General features: G+C 43.5%; 1 protein-coding gene across 4 annotated transcripts in view; it reads right to left on the bottom strand.

The window, feature by feature from the left end:
* NOS3 (nitric oxide synthase 3) overlaps window positions 1-19,512 on the bottom strand; it is an 819,509-nt gene that overhangs the window by 285,821 nt on the left and 514,176 nt on the right. For all 4 annotated transcript variants that reach the window (XM_085628483.1, XM_085628482.1, XM_085628485.1 and 1 more), the window contains exons 12-14: window positions 10,903-11,047; window positions 6,811-6,915; window positions 2,207-2,274 (exon numbers count right to left, since the gene is read on the bottom strand). In XM_085628483.1, the coding sequence (XP_085484609.1) occupies window positions 2,207-2,274; window positions 6,811-6,915; window positions 10,903-11,047 (318 nt within the window). The remainder of the gene's footprint in view (window positions 1-2,206; window positions 2,275-6,810; window positions 6,916-10,902; window positions 11,048-19,512) is intronic.

Consider the following 19,512-nt stretch of genomic DNA (forward strand, 5'->3'; position numbering starts at 1 on the left):
AATATTAGTAAATCTGCCTGCAGGTGTGGGAAGAGCAGGCAAGTCATGATCAGGCGCAAAGTAATTCCACATGTAAATTCCCAATCTACCCGGCTCGTAATCAGGACCACAGTTGCAACGGAGAAATAAAGATCCTTTGAAATTATGTGATTCTAGGGGTTCTGGCTCTGCATTGCAGCCTATTGCGTCCCCTTTAGGGGCAAGGTTCTGAAATGTGTTGCAGGGCAGCGTGGTCTGCTGGATGCATGCAGTGTCTAAATGCTGGTAGCTACAGAAGACGGCGCTGTGCCCTCATCAAAGAGCTAGAAGCACAGGTCTACACCAAGAAAGCGTCTCAAAGTCACATCTACAGCATACAATTTACAAGACTAATCAGAATATTTGATATCAGACATTAAACCAGAATTTAGTAGGGTCATGTGGAAATTTCCTAAACAGCTCTGACCGTTCCTCTCATAATCTGATGAAGCTGGGGCGGATCGTCACACGTGAGACATGCATCTGAAAGGAGCAGACAGACCTGTCACCAAGGCCAGACTGGCCGTAGCGGGCACCGGGCGTTTTCCTGGTGGGCCGAAAGGGTGGCGGCCAGTTCTGGACCGGTGATGGGGCGTTTTTATTACCGGGGGCCGGTTTCGCAACAATATCATCCCCTTGTAACAAAAGCAGCAGCAGTGTTTCCCACCAGCACCCCCCTCCCTCGGGTCGGTCCGACTTAATTGCCAGGGCTGGTTTGCGTTCTCAGTCCGGCTCTGCCTGTCACGTGCCAATGGCAGGTGTATGTCTAAGTGCTTGGTCTTGAAACAGCCCTATAGGCAGCTGTCTTGTCTGCCAAGAAATCTCGATTTTTCTCTGATGACGTCAGAACAGTTGTGCTGGAACAACCGCCTTGCAGCAGAGGAGCTATCTCTCTGGAGAAACAAGAGGAACCAGATGTGGGGCAGATTTCCAAACGAGTCAACATGAAAGGCTTCTCGGTAACGGTCAGGTGCTTCGACTGAATCGCAGAAGGATGCTTGACTATTGTTCCTGCTTCCTCTTCACTTGTAACTAATCTCGGAGGATATTTATTTATAAAACTCCTCTCCCAGTTGACGCTTTTTTCTCTTAATTTCACCTCTCTAGTTTGACCTTTGAGAATGACTAGCTTATCCGTTCTCGTTGTAACTGTGACGTCATGTGTTTACCAGGAAGTAACACTCCCAGTTTTGTTGGCCACAGAGGACTAAGCATTTTCATAGGTCCAACAACTGTTTCTGACTGCCATACTAAGTTCTGAGGTCTGAAGTGTAAAACAGGATTTAACATACGCAGGCACACATTCAAAGCCCTCCTGTACCGACATTTCAGTGCCTTTTTCGTGACACACTCGGGGAAACATCTTATTGCCGTAAAATCACTACAGTCATTTAAATGACCACCATTTGTGACACTTGTGAAGTAGAAAGACCCCTAAAACAGCCCTTCCCTTGACATGCATCCCATTTCAAACAAGATGGTTCTGAATTATTTTGTGGAATAACAACAAAGAAAGAATCTAAAAGCAGCGTTTAAATATGTCCTGAATCACTCATGCACTAAACCTTACCCACAAATGTTGCTTTTTGCGCCGCTCAGAAGCTTTGGAGGACCGTCCGGCCCTTGCAGCGGCCGCCCGCTCTTGACGGCCTGGGTAAATACAACTCTGGGCACCGAATGTGGTCTTGTGACCACGGCTGTATGACTGACCACTCAGGGTCAGAGGCCAGGCTGAGAGGCGCTGCCTTTGGACATGAGGGAGGTGAGAATCAAACTTTTGGTACCTTTGTGTGGTGGCGCGAGAGACCGAGGTAAAGAGAGACCCAGTGTGTGTGCAGGTTTTTTGATTTGTGTTGTCTTTTTTTATAGGACGGTTCTCAACTTTAAATCGTACAACCAATTGAAACATATAGACAAGCATTTGCAATGCAATAAGTCTCGCATTTACAAGAGTTTGAGCTAGTGGCATTGTAAATGACAAAAGCTTTTATTTATGTTTTGGTTTTTAAAGCATAGATAGAAGGCATTGTCATTTAAAATGTCAATAGCTCAAGCTTGTGTAAATGCGAGACCTATTGCATTGCAAATGCTTGTTGTATCATGATGGTATACCTTTAGTTTATAGAGATTCTTATGTCTATCCCAGCTGAATGTTCGGCACTGGGCACTGTACATTTTATGAACTCACTTCTGCAGTTCCGGCTGAGGGACCATAATGGTGGGACACGACATTTCCATCAGGGCATCTGAAAAGTTCTGAAATGTGAAGAAGATACACATGTGTAAATATTCAACACACAGAAAAACAGTTTAGTTGAAACTACTGAAGGTTGTGAAACTTTAGTTTACCAAGACATAATCAATTAATCCCTAACAGCATGGAGTATACAAATTTTTTCTTGGTGTCCAAAGACACTTTTTCAGTCAAGATTTCTAAATGCCATGCAATGAATAGCCTTTTTAATAGCCTTAATTATATATTATGCAGGGTAATTAGAGGAACCATGAAAGATGTGCTATACCCTTAATTCCCATTGTAAAATCTCCCATTCTAACAAATGTATTTTAAACAATAGCATGCAGCAAGAGGACCTTAAGTGTGCAGAATACCTAGAGATCGAGATATTACATCTCCCCCCCCCCCAAAAAAAATGAAACACGTACGCATCCATCATGGTGCAGATACACCATGTAGTTACTCATTATTGCACTCACAACATCACTTCCATCCACACAACAATACCCCAAATATTCAACACAACGCATTAGACAGTGAACTACACCTCTCTCGTAAACAGCTCAGATATTCTATATGAACAAGTCACTTCGGTAATGCTTCTTCTGGTGGATACTCTGTATAACGACGGATGCGCACCAATGGTTGGAATCGTGCAGCTCCATCAGGGATGGAGGGGCGCTCCCATGCATTCGTCATGGGTTTTGATGCACACCCAGATTTACTAAAGGCAGCAAACTGGGTATGTTCCAAAATAGGATGCCTTCCCTAGACTGGCACAACAAGGAGAAATATCTTCATTGCTCTTTGTTACTTCCTCTACATACAAAGAGGAATATGCCTCTAAGGATTGTTTTTGTGCTGGAAGCTAGTCCTTCCTGCACAAAACCAATCCTGCCTGTAATGCTGGCACCCTTGCACCATGGCACAAGTTTGCCTGTGTTGGCGCTAGACTGCCTGAAGTGCCCCAGCCCTATGACTGAGAAGTGTACTATTTTGTAAACAATTTGGCACATCACTCTCCTTTTCACGCAACGCAGAACAGAAAGTTGACTTGGTGCATTGCGTGAAAGGTAAGTAAATCTGGGCCAGAATATCCACCACAAAGAGTGTTACCTAAGGAAAAAAACTTGTACTTTTGATGGATACTTCTAACCACAGATTCCTCACCTTCTGAATAGATACCAAAGCAGTACCTCGCAAGGTGGTGATGACTTAGATCAAAACGTCCTATAGGACATATGGGCAAAATGCCCATCCCATCGGAATGAGGGGGGCAGAAGCGCTTTGTAAATTTGTGTACTGACACCCACGTTACAGTCTGGCAGGTGTCAAGGACAGGCACTTTATGAGAAACTGCAGTGGTAGCTGCATTGGCCCTGGTGGCATCCCTTAATCCCTTCAGAAGTTGCTTTTTGTCCAGTGTGTAGTAGATTTGAATGCAAAGAACTATCAACCACGGTCTCTTTCTGCGCTGCCTTTCTTTGCTCCAGAGAAGCCCACAAAGAGCTGATCAACCACCAAAAAGTCTTTGGTGAGATTAGTGTAACCTCTTTTGTGATTCAGACAATGATGTCTCTCCTTTTTTTCGAGTGGTGAGGTGGAACAAAGAATGTTGGGAGGCTGCCCTGGTCCTTAACACCACTTGGAAAAAGTTGGTGTGAAGATGCTGCACCGAGAGAGCTTGGAGTTCACTCACCCGGCGATCCGATTTTACCACAACCAGGAACACGTATTGTTCCAAATGGCGTGCACATAAGAAAAGTGAAAAACAAATTAAGATCCCACTGTAGCATCACAAAAGATTTGGGAGAAAACAATGGAGTCATACATTTTGAAAATGTCATCACAATGGGTGATTTGTAAAAGGATGGTTGGTTTGAGGCCGACAGATAACCTTTAACGGTGTCCAATGCAAGTGCTTGCTGGACCAGAAATAACACAAACAATAAGACAACTGACAGTTTGGCATGCAACCGGCCAGTGTTGTGGGTGTCAACCCTGACTACAAACTAGTCTTAGTGCTTTGTGTAGACAGGCTTTGTAGAAAGACTCCGGGTCGCCAGGATTACACTTGCAACTTTAAGTGGAAGCTCAAAGACGGTCAACTACTGCAGCACAATCTCTTGGAGATGCAAATTGTGCAGGTTTGGGTGCAAGACCCTGCCCTACTTCTGTGACAGGAAGTCCTCCCAAAGCTGTAGCCTGATCTAAGGATGGATGCTCATGCCCAGATGTTCTGAGTACCACACTCTCCTGGCCAAATTCACAGCCAGTAGAATGACTTTGGCATGGTCGTTCCTGATATTCTTGATAATTGAGGGCAGGATAAATAGAGGCAGAAAGGCATACAGGAGTCCTGTGCCCCACTTTATGTGGATTGCATCTCCAAGAAAGGGCCTTCTTGGTACCTCCAGCGTGCAAAAGGTTGCGAAAAGATCTAGCAAGAGTTCTCCCTAATGCTGGAAAATGCACTGTTCCGTTTCGGGGTGTGACCTCCAGTCATTTTCTGCCTGGCGCAGCTGGCTCAGTTAATCCACCCTGCCAGGTGGTTCTCAACCGGAAAAATTCCCTGAAATTCCAGCCAGCTTGAAGAGCCTCCTGGTAATGGACCCAGGACTCCACCTGACCCTCCTTTGTTAAAGCATCACATGATTGTGGTATTGTCTGTGAGAACCGGAATCAGCCTCCCTTTAATGGATGCTATGAAGGCTTTCAAAGCAGGCGAATAGCATGCAACTCCAACAGGTTGAGGTGGAAATAGGTGTCTGCCACAGACCAGTGTCTGTGGTCAGCACATCTTCCGCATGACCTCCACATCCCAGCAATGATGCATCTGTCACCATCATCAGCTCTGAGTGGGCCAGGTAGAGGGGGTTGTCACTGGCCTAATTGCAGTGGACCAACCACTGCAGGTCTTTTGCATTCTCCTCTGAAAACTAGATGGCTTCTGACAGGTTCCCCTGGGGGTGGGCCTACTGAAAATTCAGGTTCCACTGCAGAGCCCACATCTGCCCCCCACAAATTGGAATCCCTCCTGACCCACCTTGAGCCACAAGTAGCGTCTGTAGGACTGCAGAATGGGTACATAAAAGTAGGAGTCCAACAGGTCCAAAGCCAACATCCAGTTGTTTGGATCTAGGGCAGTCCAGTGGAAAGATCTTGAATGTGTACTTTCGCAAGACGTTTAAAGAGTGCAGATCTCAGACGTCCTTCTTCAGCACGAGAAAATATAGGTAGTGAAGGCTAGTTCCTGTTCCTAGGGTTGGGACCCTCTTCATGGCTCCTTTGGTTAAAAGAGTCTGCACTTCTTGGAGCAAAATGGACAGGTGCACCTCTGAAAGATGGTCTCATGTGGGCAGGAGGTGCAGCAGACCAAAAAGAAATGGAAAGGCATAACCTAGTTGAATGATCTGAAGTACATATTCTATTTTGCCAAACTTGACAACAATGCCTGCATCTGCATCCCACAGGTTCGTCGTGCACCACTAAGGGGAAATTAAAGTGGCTTGGAGGTGATGCTGTAGGCGCGGGGGGCTGGGAAGTCTGCTACACCTGATGACCTTGGTAATGTCTACTTGATCCCGACCCCTGTCACACAGATAGGACGGGGGTACCTGTTGCGGGGCGATAGGCCTTTGCAGAGCCAGTACGCCAATCTTCTGGAGTAGCCATGAAAGAGGCAACATTGTTGAGGGTAACTGTTTATGGGGCTGGAAAGGCCCAAGGAATGTGTGGTGGCATGGCTTTCTTTAAAGCATTCTATTCTGAATCAGTTTTTTTCTGGAACCAGATGAGATCCATTAAATGGCATGTCTATTAAGGCTTGCACATCACCTGTGAAGCCCGTGGAACTCATCCAATCATGCTGCCTAAGTGCCATGCTACTACCAACTGCTCTGCCCAAAGATTTGATAGTGTTCAGCCCAGATCAGATGATATAAGCTAGGTAGGGGATGCTTTGAACTGATTGGTCCTGAATTATTCGGGGACTGCTGGCAAGATCTTGCCAACCATGTCCCATAAAGCTTAGGTATATCTACCCAACAAGGAGCTAGCGTTAAATGGCCTGTGGGATATGAATTGGGGTTCACCCTACTGCTGGACGCCTGTTCTACTGCACTTTCTGGTGCAGGGTGCTGCGTCAAAAAATCAGGTTCACCTGTCACTGGCTTATGTTGTATGGCAAACTGCTGCTCAACCCATAAGAGTGCTTCATTAAATGGAACCTCTCACACAATACCCTACAATTAGCTTAGAACACTGCTCACCATTGTAGTCTGCTCACTCTGCCCTAAACTCAGAAATATCCAACCTGACTACCAGTACCAGCCCTTTGCACCGCTCACAAGTATGAGATCCTCACGTAGCATATATGTGACATTTTCTTCCAATACCATCCATGGCCTCCTAAAGACATTTTTTGTTAAAGTTCTATGGGTGGTTATATGTACCTATTCTCTACAAAGTCTCAGGGGAAAAAATGATAAACTGACAAACAACCGCACATAAGAGAATGAGGTCAGAAAGCTTTGCTTGAAGTAGACACTCCTCACCTCGCCATTCTCTGGTGGGTCGCCATTGCCAAATGTGCTTGTCACAACCAGCACCAGGGTCTCATGTTCCAGATTCATGATGTCATACTCGTCCATGCAGACCACCTGTCAAGACAAAGACAACATTTATAGTGCAAAATAGTAAATACATTCATAGCTTTCTTCAAGCACAAAAGAAACGAGGATCTGAACCTTACTAGATGTCCCACCTCCAGTGAGCACTACATTTGTTGACCATGGCCGTTACACTCAAACTGGTTCCTTTTTGGGTCAAGTCGCTTCCTCCATCCACAGTTGATCATACCTTACAGTGCCTGGACTGCCTACAATACTCCCCAATGCTATGGTTTGGGTGGAGTCAACAAGGATGCCAATTTAGGGAGAGAGGCAGAACCCACACCCAGAACAGACTATGCCATTTGGGGGTGGGGGTCAAAGTCCTGTCCTAGGTGTGTAGTTTAGGGAAGCCCACATTGTAATTTCCGACCCACCCTCTATTTGCAGCCTGTGCATGGTACAGATATGTTGTTTAGAGGAACAGGTACAGAATCCCAATATTTGAACGGGTGCATGTTAAACCGCTAGCCCCAATGGAGCTGCCATGACATGGTGGGTTGAACACTAATGCGTGCCTAGGTTACAGAGGACAACGTTCAGTAGGTCTTCTGCATTATAAAATCCGTGGGTTTTTAGTTCCTGACTGACAGGCCTATTTTCTTCTCAAAGTAAACTGTACAAAACCAACATTTCTGCCATAGTTACTTGTGAATTTAACTCGAATTTGGCTGTTTTTAGACCCGGAGTTATGTGATTTTGAAACATTGCATTCATAGTGCATTAATACAAATATTACCTCATATTAACCACCCAACAGTTGTTGTTTTAAGAATGAATTAGTTCATTAATTTAAAACTTGATATAATGCATTAATGCCTTCATTTGTCCTGGAGCCTAGTATTGAAGTCAGCAAGAAGTAACACTAGGTTTTAAAGAAAAGTGTTTTACGGGTCCAAACTTGGCGGTTCTCAATGGGCTTTGTGGGTAGTTAAATGTTGCAGGATACTATATTAGATTATTTTCCTTTACTTCAGTTGGCTTTTAATAAGGACTGTTTTATTTCTGTTTCTGCAGTTCAGCACATAGGGCCTGTTTCACGAAAGTTCATTTGCATGTTTAGATTTACTCTTGAGTAGTAAATTGACGACTGCACCAAGGTGTGTATCTACACTTTTTTGCTATTTACAATTTCTGAGTGTAGATTTACACCTAACTGTAGACTTATATGTCTCCACCCCAAAGTGGAGTCTCCTACAACAGGAACTATGAGTGTAAACTTATTACTTATCATTTTACCAACATAGCTTTACATCTCCACTACCATGTCAGAGATCTCCTTATAGGGAAATATTAAAGCTTATTATTCATATATATGTATGGTTATTATATATATATATATGACCATATATATGACCAAGGTGCATGGGATGCATCGAAACGCGATGGCGCTTGTGCTATTGCCATAATTAAAAGCAACAAAATAACTACACGGAGTGCTGTCGGCTGAGGGATCCTTTCATTATTATTTGTGGAGCCACTCTGTTTGATTTTTATAGGTGCGCGGCGAAGCGCTGTTGCACACAGCACCACCGGCACGTTGGATGCCGAGAGGGAAACTCGCAGAAACCAGGATATATATATATGTTATAGTTAGAAATTAGCATATAAAAAACCTTAGAAATTCACTGAAAAAACCATAGGTTTCAGGGACGTTATAGTTATTTGGACATTTCACTCGTACAAAACTGTAGAAATTCCCCCATTATAGTTAGTTCAGCTAACTATAACTTGTGCCCCCGCAATGCACTGCTGATGACATCACATATTACATCATTCATGACATGGTCAGTGACATCACCGATGACATCTCAAGGCTCCCGCCCTGTCATTGCAAACAGCAGTGTCCCGGGGGAGGGCACCCCGGTACACTGCAGGAGCTGACCCTAAGGGGTGGCGGTCCCCAGGGCCATCAAGGACTCCAGGAGGGGGGCCGCGTGGCCCCCCTCCCATCGTTTCAAAGCCCCGGGGGTGGTTTGGACTTACTTTTAAAAAGTAGTTGCACCTGTGGCTTCGCAAAGATCTACAGAAAAGCCTTTGAGAAAGTGCAGAGACACGAAACGCGTCAGGCTTCAGAAAGCGACTGTGAGATGCTAATTTCCACACGCGGCAGCCTCCATTAAAATTCCTTAGCTGTACCTACCTGTGTGAAGGCTCTTTCTTTGGGGTAACTCTTTTCGTTGGATATTGTGCTGCTTGCCCAGCTGCGGAAGAGCCCCGCCGCCGAAAGCAGACCCAGCGACGCCATCTGGTGTGCGCATTGTGGGACAGGTGCTGTATTATGGTGGCGGAATGATGCTGGCGAAGTGGAATTTCATCACACAGCACCCACTTGGGATTCAATTTAATGGAACAGAGAAATGTGCGTGCCAGCTCGCTTGAGCAATACGAAGTGAACTACAGGTTCCAAGAGGCCGTGCGAGCGGCCACACCCACTGAGGTTTGGACTTCCTTTTAAAAAGTAGTTGCACCTGTGGCTTTGCAAAGTTCTACACAAAGCCTTTGAGAAAGTGCAGAGACACAAAACGCGTCAGGCTTCAGAAAGCAGCTGTTAGATGCTAATTTCCACACGCAGCAGCCTTCATTAAAATTCCTTAGCTGTACCTACCTGTGTGAAGGCTCTTCCTTTGGGGTAACTCTTTTCGTTGGATATATATATATATATATATGTGTGTGTCCAGTGAATTCTTACACAGACACTTACACAGCCACTCACACGACCACCGTCATCGCCAGATGTCACATCCAGTGGACGACAAATTCACTGGACACACTGTGAGGAGGTAAAGGATTCTTTATTGTATCTATTTCTTTTACACAACTTGGGTCGGAGCCCCGGTGCTATACTTGTTCCGTCCCTTCTCCCCCCATGTTTCTCTTGCCCCTCCTCTTCCTATTCCTGCCAGCCCCTTTCCTGGTTTTAGTGTTACTCTGGGCTGCAGGGTCCTAGTGCTGCTGATTGTCATGTACGTACATATTACACCGCTTCACCTCTTGTTTTATTTAATGCATTTTATATAGCGCAGACTTTACCCAAAGGTGTCAGAGCACTTCACAATAGAACCAACTTCCTTCATTACCACACCACCTATACAATCCTGTTTCATTTTTTGAGTTTGCGCTGTCCCACCATTGTCAATGACCTGGCTATCATACATCATCCAGCATGCACACCCCAGTGAAGTAAAGCAACTGTCAGAAGTAGTCACATAATCCCGCCTTTTTAAAAATGCATTTCATCATTCTGACAATACTACACCGCGTTGGGATACCACTGTAGAGCATCGCCAAAAGGCATTGGCAAAACCAGTAGATCCAAAAGGGCGAGACCTGTTGGATTGCCTAAACTTGCTCTTTGTGCATCTCACAGTTAAACAGTTACACACTGTGAAACCGTTATACCTGGAGTTCGGTCCTTGGCTTTCACTTATAAACAGGTTGTTTCATAGCAAAAAAAATAACTTTTATCTTCCTGTGCTTCGATTCTGTTACTTGCTCAGCACTGGGAAAGCATGAAGCTCCAGCCCTTTTGACCCATTTAGTTTATGATTCTCTTCCCCTAATTGCTCTATATTATATGCTTACAACGACCAATTACCCGTCTTGTTCAAGTTTTGTTATTTTCTTTCATATATTTTGTGATCCTATTTAATATTTGCAAATTTCGTACTCTTTTCTTTTCCCAACCTTTTGTATTTGCCATACCAACTTTTCCTTAAATTCTTCATATGCCTTACATTAATTGTGCCTCATTGTTTCATAGTGCCTGCAGCACAATCCCCACGGCTTACTAACCATGAAAATAGTGCCCTACCAAGATTTGGGAGTGTAGCCTTAAAACTGTACATGCATTTAGGAAGCAAATGCCTTGACCACCTGAGCTATGTTTTCACCTTTAAATTCCATGCCTGATCTTTCTGTCTCTCACTCATTTATTCAATTCCAGGGTGGTCTATTCTCCACTCCCGTTGCTCCTACCTTTGGATCAAAGGCCCGTTTGAAGATTTTGCAGAGTTTCTGGGCGTAGGACTCCGATCTCCCCGTCTCTGTGGCGTACAGTATGGTGGCCTTCACTCTTTTCGCCATAGCTTGGCCCATCAGTTTTGCAGAAAATTTCACAGCACTGGATGAAAAGGAAACAATGCGGATGATAATGAAGTGGGGGCCACCACTAGTCTGACCAGCTTTAGTACCAGAGCTCAATAAAATGCTCAAACCCGTGGCTGTTCGTCATCCATAGACTGGGCTCTTGTCTCAACTGTGTGTTCCTCTGGGCACATTAAGTACTTCAGTTCTGGTACATGGTGACATTCATACCATCAGCTATAGCAGAAACACAACCGGTTAATAAAAGCTATCTTCATGCTGGGAATGCACTACAAACAGTGGGCAACAATGAGCAAAGGGCTGGTGAGCAAGCTGAACGCAACTCTGGGAACTCTGTTTCAATTTGCAATGAGGTCACTGATCCAACACCCCCCTCTTCAGTGAGATTTGTTGGAGTTTTCCCCAAAATTATTTGATGACTACTAATAATTTATATTGAGGCTAGCTGAAGTAGCATAGATGTATATGAATCTTTGAAGTAAAACCTTGGAAACTCTTCAACTCTTCAATATACGGGGGAGTAACCAAGCTCATAGTTTGTCTGGCACATCATATATGTCCATATGAAACTTGTATGCTACACCCTTAGGGCTGCTTTTAGGAGAAGTGCTGAAGACCCTCAAACATGTCTCATCCTTATAATAATGCAAAAACAACAGTTGATGGACAGAATGCAGAACAATGTCATACATTCTCCCCAGTACAGAGATCTGGGCCTAAATCCATCGTTTTTTTGCTCACCATGCCATTCCAGTTTGAACCCAGCCGTATGCAAATCAGTCTTGACCCTGTGCATCATGGGAACATTCCAGCCCAAACTGCCAAGCCAGGTCCTCCCTGGACTGGAAACAAGCACCCTAGGACCGGTCTCGGGGTTTCACTGATTTGCATATGGCCATGTCTGAACTGGGGTGGCGTGGTGAGCAAAATAACGATGGATTAAACCCAGATCTGTGACTGGGGGTGAATGTTTTGCCAATGTACAACATTCCGTCCACCATCTTATGTGTTTTTCTGGTCATCCTTAAACTAGCCAACTGTCATCCAGCCAGAGCCGGGGTTGTCCATGTGGCCTTATACATAGGTTTCCACTTTTCAGAGGTTATGATTTGTGGATAATCCTCGTTTTGCAATATTTTCCTAGCATTTGGATATCAATGTTTTCATAGCGGACCCTGCAAAAATACTTTTAATTGTGTTTGTTTCAGTGTTTTGAAAGCATGCTGCTTTTATTGAGAGCAAATACAGCAACCCACATAAATGTATAAATAATTCTCTCATGCTCACTGTCTGTCTCTCAGCCGCTCTCATACAGTCACACTGGCAGTCCTGCAGCAATCTTTCTGGTGCTCATGACTATAAATGTCTTGTGTACATATTGTTAAGTATAATAGTACTGGTGCACAGCTTGAGAAACATTCCTAGCCATGGGTTGGTGGCGTGAAACTTCTAATCTAAAAATTCAATCTGTTGTAGGTTAATCTGTGTCCTTGCATTCTTATACAACCTAGCCTGATCCTGCTTTCTACACTCTATGCATGTCTGCATAAAAGTGGTGGTTCTTATATGTGTGTATTCATAAGCTATAAGTGCCAATTTGTCAACTATAACTCTTTCACCCATGTTAGTGCTCACTCAATAAACAGCAGCTCAGTGCTGCTGTTCACCAGATGGCCGCAAGGGGGCCCGGCCATACTCTGACTATAACTGCTTTAACAAACTCTAATAGCAATAGGTTATTGCTCATGAGTTTCTTTTTTCAAAATGTATTTATTGGGAAAAGTCACAACCATTGGATTAATTATGATATTACATCAGCTATACATATAGACTAAAAAATTGTGCTAACAATCATTTCATATACATCAGCGGTCAAGACACAAAAATGTCATCTATATATACATCCTCTTAAGTTTTCGGAATTGCACCGACCCAAAATAAATGAACATAGTATTACAATCTATAACTACATAATCTGATCCATTCTGCTTTTTTATACAAAATGATTCCAAAGAGCCAAATATAATTCCTGAATAAACCAATTCTTAATGCATAATGTCTTTCACATTCTTTCACTTTCACTATTATTTTTTTCCAATGTTCAAATGTGGTTATAAACATTAACTCTAATTTTGCAACATTAAAGACCGAGCTACAAACATTGCTGTAGGCAACTTTTTGTGATTACTTGAGTTTAGCTCCGAATGTGAAGGATAGTCAGAATAAGATTAATAATGAATCATCTGGCAAATTTATATCCAGCACGGTCTTACAGTATTACAATATTGTTGCCCAATAGTTTGTTCGAGCATCGCCATATTATATGCGTCCAGCTGCCTTTCCCTTGCAGTAAACATCTGAAACAATTTTCTGGAGTTTGTGAGTTAATTCTGTTTAAAAACATATACAATAGACATTTAGTATAAATTCCATTCTACGAAAGTTTTTTTCTTTAAGAATACAAAAATTACAACGATTTTAATATTCTATGTCTCGATTGAAATAGTAAATGTATTGTCTGGCTGCCATTTCTGAATTATTCTTGGAAGAACATCTATCTCTTTAAGTCCGGCCAGCCTTTTTTTCAAAAATCTTATGGATCTACTTGTAGTTATCTCTACAAAACCCTCAATTAATTCAGTTTTAACCATAACTGCTTTCGGATCTGTATTCTTTATTATGAGCAAAATTTGATTGTAAGGCCATACCATAGCTCTCTTAGAAAATCTAATATGTAGTTCAATATTTTCCCAAATTTTCCATGCATTCTGGTTTCAAAAATCTGCCAGATAAATTTACCCATTCATTCTCCAGCCTTGAGCTATGGCCTTTTCCAAAGTGAATGTTGTTCTAATAAAATATCTTCTAGATGAGTTTATACATTGAGACATGGAATACCATAATATCTTAACATCTGCTCTTTCTTTTTTAACACCCACAACAATGTTTTATATCAAACTTTTTGGGTGACCTAGTAAGTGAAGAAAGTCCTGATTGTATATTGCACAAGCATTTGACCCATAAAATCATTATCCAACATGTTATAAACTGAATGTATGCTATAAAAACAAGAATAAGATTGTACAATCTGCGCAAAATAGTATTCTTTCATGTCAGGGAGGGCCAGCCCTCCCTCATTTGCTAGTTTATACAATATTTTTTAATGCCAACGTAGGTGCTCTAGATATATTCAGAAAACAATCCCTCACTTTTTCTAACAAATTTCATGAGCAAAAAAGACAGAAGTGCTGCGAATTAAAAATGTAATAGAGGCAAAACCGACATCTGAATTAGCGATATTCTACCGATGATTGAAAGAGGGAGGGAGTTCCATTTCATAAATAAGGACTTCGTTATGTCTAATAGTGGTATATAATTTCATTTAAAAAGATCAGCTATATTCACAGTTGTGTATATTCACAAGTATCTCTTTGGTCTCTGCATAACCAGAGGGGGCAGTATTAAGAGTAAAGTGTCTTCAACATATTCATTTTATATCCTTCCACCTCCTGTAACCCATAGAAAATATTAAAAACCCTATGCTGAACCTCCAAATCGGGTCTTTAAAAAAATCACAATATCATCAGCATACAGCGTAATTTTAGATATCTTATCAAAAGGAGCTTTACCTAATACATCATTCCTAATGGCAATAGCACGAGGCTCAATAAAAAGTGCAAATAATATCGGGGACAGTGGCCATCTCTGTCTTGTTCCCCACTTTACTTTGCACCTAGCAATATCGGTGGAATTCATAACCAAACGAGCCTTAGGTGGAAATCTCAATGTTTTAAATACAGAAAAGGCTCTCCCAATTTAAATCTGGCCTAGGATCTGTTTATTATTTTTTTTTAAAACTCTAATACCTCAATTAAATAATTTGTGTTAGTAGATAATTGTCTGGCAGCTAGAAAACCATTTTGATCTTTATTTATTAACCACCCAGCAAACATATTCATACTATTTGCTAATAATTTCATTATTATTTTATAATCCGTATTCAGGAGGCTAATCGGCCCATAGGAATTTAAACTTTTTGAGTCATTACATTTTTTAAGGAAGGTTACCACTACAGCAGTATCAAAAGAGAGGAGATATTTCCTCCCCTATAGTATGTCTTTTGCAAGCCTCAAAATGTATTGGTATGAAAACTTTGAAAATGTTTTTTAAACTGAGCTGGAAAACCATGTTTACTGCATGCTTTCCCGTTCGCAAAAGATTTCACCACTTCATCAATTACTTCCAATGTAAATGGTTTTATCAAAGCTTGAACTGAGCTTTGACCAAGTTTTGGAATTTGGAAGGCTATCTTAAAAATGCTGCAACTTAGAAATATTTGCTTCTTGCCGGACGCCATAGATATTTTCATTGTGCTGAAGGACTATATTGTGGATGGTTTTACAGTCTGTAATTTGGATATCATAGAGTGACCTAGGGGGCAGATTTATGAGGGACTTGCGCCCCTTTTACGCCGCCGTCGCGTCACTTTTGAGACGCAGCGGCGGCGTAAACCCTGCGCCACGTTGCGCCCCATTTACATCGTGACGCATCTATGGAGATGCGTCACGGTGTAAAGCCCTGCGCCACGTGAAACCTGCGTCAGGTTTCACGTGGGCGTTTCGACACAGGGGGGGGCCTTCCGTCGCAGGAACGCCCCTGAAAAGTGACTCAGTGAAATCTATAAGATTTCACTGAGTCACTTTCCCAACGCTGATGCGTCAAATCCCCGCGCCTGCTTGAAGCAGGCGTCGGGCTTGACGCACCATGTTAGGGATAGGGTAGGTTGGAACAGTGCTGGAGTTGCATTGAATTTGCGACGCAACTTCAGCACTGCGCCAACCTTACGCCAGCAGATGCGTCACGTATCTGCTTGTCCTTGCGCCACGATGCACCACATTGTAAATGCGGCGCATCTGCGGTGGCGCAAGGGCAAACTTGCGTGACGCATCTTCCCTGGCGCATCCCTGCTGATTTGCAGGGATGCGCCAGGGAACATAAATCTGCCCCTATGTTTTTAGCTGATCTTTCCAGTGTCTGCGTAGGCTAAAAACCATCCCAAATACTCACGCTCCTTGTATACTCTGCATATAAGCTTTGCTAGACACATAGATGTGCTCATAATAATGATTCTGCATTTACTGCTTTACTTAGTCGAGACTTTGATGGTTAATAGTAGTCTTATGTTGCAAATAAATATCATGCGCCTATTTTGACTGAAACTCCATATTGTTCTTTCAATGTGGAGATTTTTTTTTTTACTATATCTCTAGTTATTATATTAGCACTAATAGTGGCCTTAAAAGCATCCCAGACTATCTCCAAGCTTGCAGTCATTCTGCAAAAAAACAAGTTTTCTCTGTCTTAGTTTCTAAATCTCAGACTTAATTTGTTAAATAGCCATCTGCAAGCACAGAGGCTTCCAAATGTCAACAATGTGCATCTCTACTAATGAGTGGTCCAAAACGTCATTCAAGATGATGTTTAAATTGTTTAGGACTGCAGTCAGAGGATATCAATAAGTCTAGTCTTGTTGATGACATATCTCTCGGATACACAGGTATATTCCAGCTAATTTGGAAATTTGTCTTTCAAGGATCAACTAGATGTAGGCTCTTCTGATAGTACTGCAATGCATTGGCCATTCTAGGTTTATTCTGTCTGTGAGTGGTTACTGATGAATCTAGACTCGGACACTGAAGAAAATTGAACTCACCTCCTAAAATTACTTTACCAGGAAGTACCATAATAGTTTAAAATAAAATGATTTAATGGTGCCGGGTGGTGCCGGTGTGGGGGCCTATATTATAACCACTGTAAAAAGCAACCCATTCACCTGCCTGTTAATCCATTCCCATCTCTTCTCAAAATATCCAACTGCAATTTCTAACTGATGTATATAGCTACACACCTGTGAACTGCATGTAATGAAGAAACACACTCAAAGCCTGTCCAGATAATGAACATTGAAAAATCACCCAATAGGGCTTTATATATATGGGTCTCTTGGCGAAGAATTATATCTGGAGAATAGTTACTATTCATTTTTCAATGCCTTTTGCTTTACACTTAGTATTCAAGCCATTAACATCAAACAATCTAATCTTCAGTTAATCACTATCTTTCACCAATTTCATTTTATGGCTTCCCATCCCTGGTGACCTATAATGTACAAAGAATGCAGAATATACATAAATGTGCCATATTATTCCATATCCTTGGCAATGTATAATGTTATGCTGTTAAAAGTATTCTCCAGTGGCAATCTGCCCCATATCCCAATTTTGGGTCTAATTACGATGTCGGGTGGACTTGGGTCCTCCCAACATCATATCGGTCTGAAACCACCTGACCATAGCTCGGTGGTTTTGACCTCACAATTTGGATGCAACCGCTCATATGGCAGTCAGAAACATCCATTTCACTAAGGCAGCTTATGCAGCGGGTGGAAAAGGCCTGCAGCACAAGCTGCCATTGTAAAATGAATGTTTGGAAACATCCCTGCACCGTGTGGCAGGCACCTCAAAGTGCCTGCCACACAGTGCAGGGATGTTTAGGGGGGCACCAAAGGTGCCTCCATGGCCCCATAGCGCCTAAAGTCATTTTCCGACAGCCTTTCCATGTCCGAATGGTTGACATGGAGGGCTGTCGGAAATTATATTATGATCTTGTAGGGAAGTAGGATCTTCTTATTATGGTTACCACCACTTTTTGCTAAATGTAATACTGTTTTTGACTAGTCTGACTGGGATCCTGCTAATTAGGACCCCAGTCCATCTGCTTTCTCCCTAAACCGTTATGTCATATACTTAGGTAAACTCCAGATTGGATACTGGGGTACCCCTGTCAGTCCCTAGTATATGGCACCCATGTACCTAGGGCATAGGTACCCCAGAGGCCTCCCATGGGCTGAAGCATGCATTATGCCACCATTGAGAGGCCATGAAAAAATTGAACTACATGCCTGCCATTGCAGCCTGTGTAAGTTGGTGCATGCACCACTTACTTAAGATATCGTTTTACTATATCTAATGGTCACTGCACTTAAAACCTATCAGTCACCTCTATAGCAGGCCTTTACAATCCTGAAGGCCGGGTGCTTGGTTCTAAGTGAGAGGGTGCCACTACATGAGCAGAACACCCCTGCAGCCTACGGAGTCCATTCTCCTGGGTTGTCAGTGATACAGCCATTTACGACATATAGAGGGGCATTATGCGACCGTGTGATGATCAACTCTAAAACGGCTGAAACCAACCCCATCGTGTTTGGTATCAAACATGTTGGAATCACCGGTGTGGGGGTACGGTGTGGGGGTATGATTCCACCCCTCAGAAGCGAGCTTCGTTGGGTCCCTGGTGTTCCCGGTAGCAGCCTTCTAGTCCCGGACAGCACAAAATGGTTGCTGCCAACCAGAGACACATTTCTACCCTCCTGCTGCTGAGCCAAGCTCGAGCAGGGGAAGGTATCCTGCTACTGAGCCAAGCTCGAGCAGGGAAAGGCAGAACAAAAGGCATCTTGTCACAGGGAAGTGTGACCACCTCCCAGACAGGATTTAGTGTATTAGGGCTGAGTGGGTGCGCTTGCCAGTGACCGTAAGTATGCATGAAGGGCACACCTGGTGTTCCTATGCATAGTCCAGTTCAAACCAGTCCTGGGAGCCATTGGCTCCTGCTCTGGTGCGAAACCGGACAAAGGACATGGGGGTAACCTCCCCACTGTCCAGACCCTCCCCTGGGAGGGTCCCCTGAATCTTTCCAATCCTCTCCCGTGGGTACTTAAGGGCTTTCCTGGCTGTAGGACCTTGGATTTGATGTGGACAAGATTCTGAACAAGAAACCACTGTACTTTGACTGTCTGGACACTCTGGACTTCGTTTGGGCCCGACTTCATCTCCCACTCAGTCTGCTGCATCATTCTGTGCCCATGCACCACACAGGGTCCATGTAGGACCTGTGGAGCATCAAGGACAACCGAAGATAATCTCCCTTGGAGTCACTCCCCTGCATTCGCAGGCACCACAACACTGTTGATCGGTCTGCTGTTCTCGAGCTTCTACAAACTCCGAAGGGTCCAGCAACACAGGAGGTAGATGTCTATGTCCCTTGTGGCCCTAGCTGCCATCTCATCACATTTGAGATCAGAATCCCTTGTGGGGGCTGCATTACCCGAATCCCTGTGCACTGCATACTTTTTCAAGTGCATATGCTTGTTGGAGTTTCTCAAACAAGTGTATTGGGCTCAGAGTAGCCCCAACCTCTGGTGCCATTTCCTACCAAGAACTTTGACCTCCACGCACTGAGTGTTCCGTGGGCTGTTTTTTGGTGAAATCGCCCGTGGTCCTCTTGTGACTCCTGTTTCTCCGGCCTGTGGGTCCATTTGAATGTCAACTTTGCTTCTCTTGGGCTCCCCTGATTGCTCCAGGCCTGGCCAGATTTCCCTTTCTGTGGTAAGTCTCCTGGACCTTGCTGGTCCAAACCGTGCAC

The sequence above is a fragment of the Triturus cristatus genome, chromosome 10, assembly GCF_964204655.1.
Source record: "Triturus cristatus chromosome 10, aTriCri1.1, whole genome shotgun sequence".
In the NCBI taxonomy this organism is placed as follows: Eukaryota; Metazoa; Chordata; class Amphibia; order Caudata; family Salamandridae; genus Triturus; species Triturus cristatus.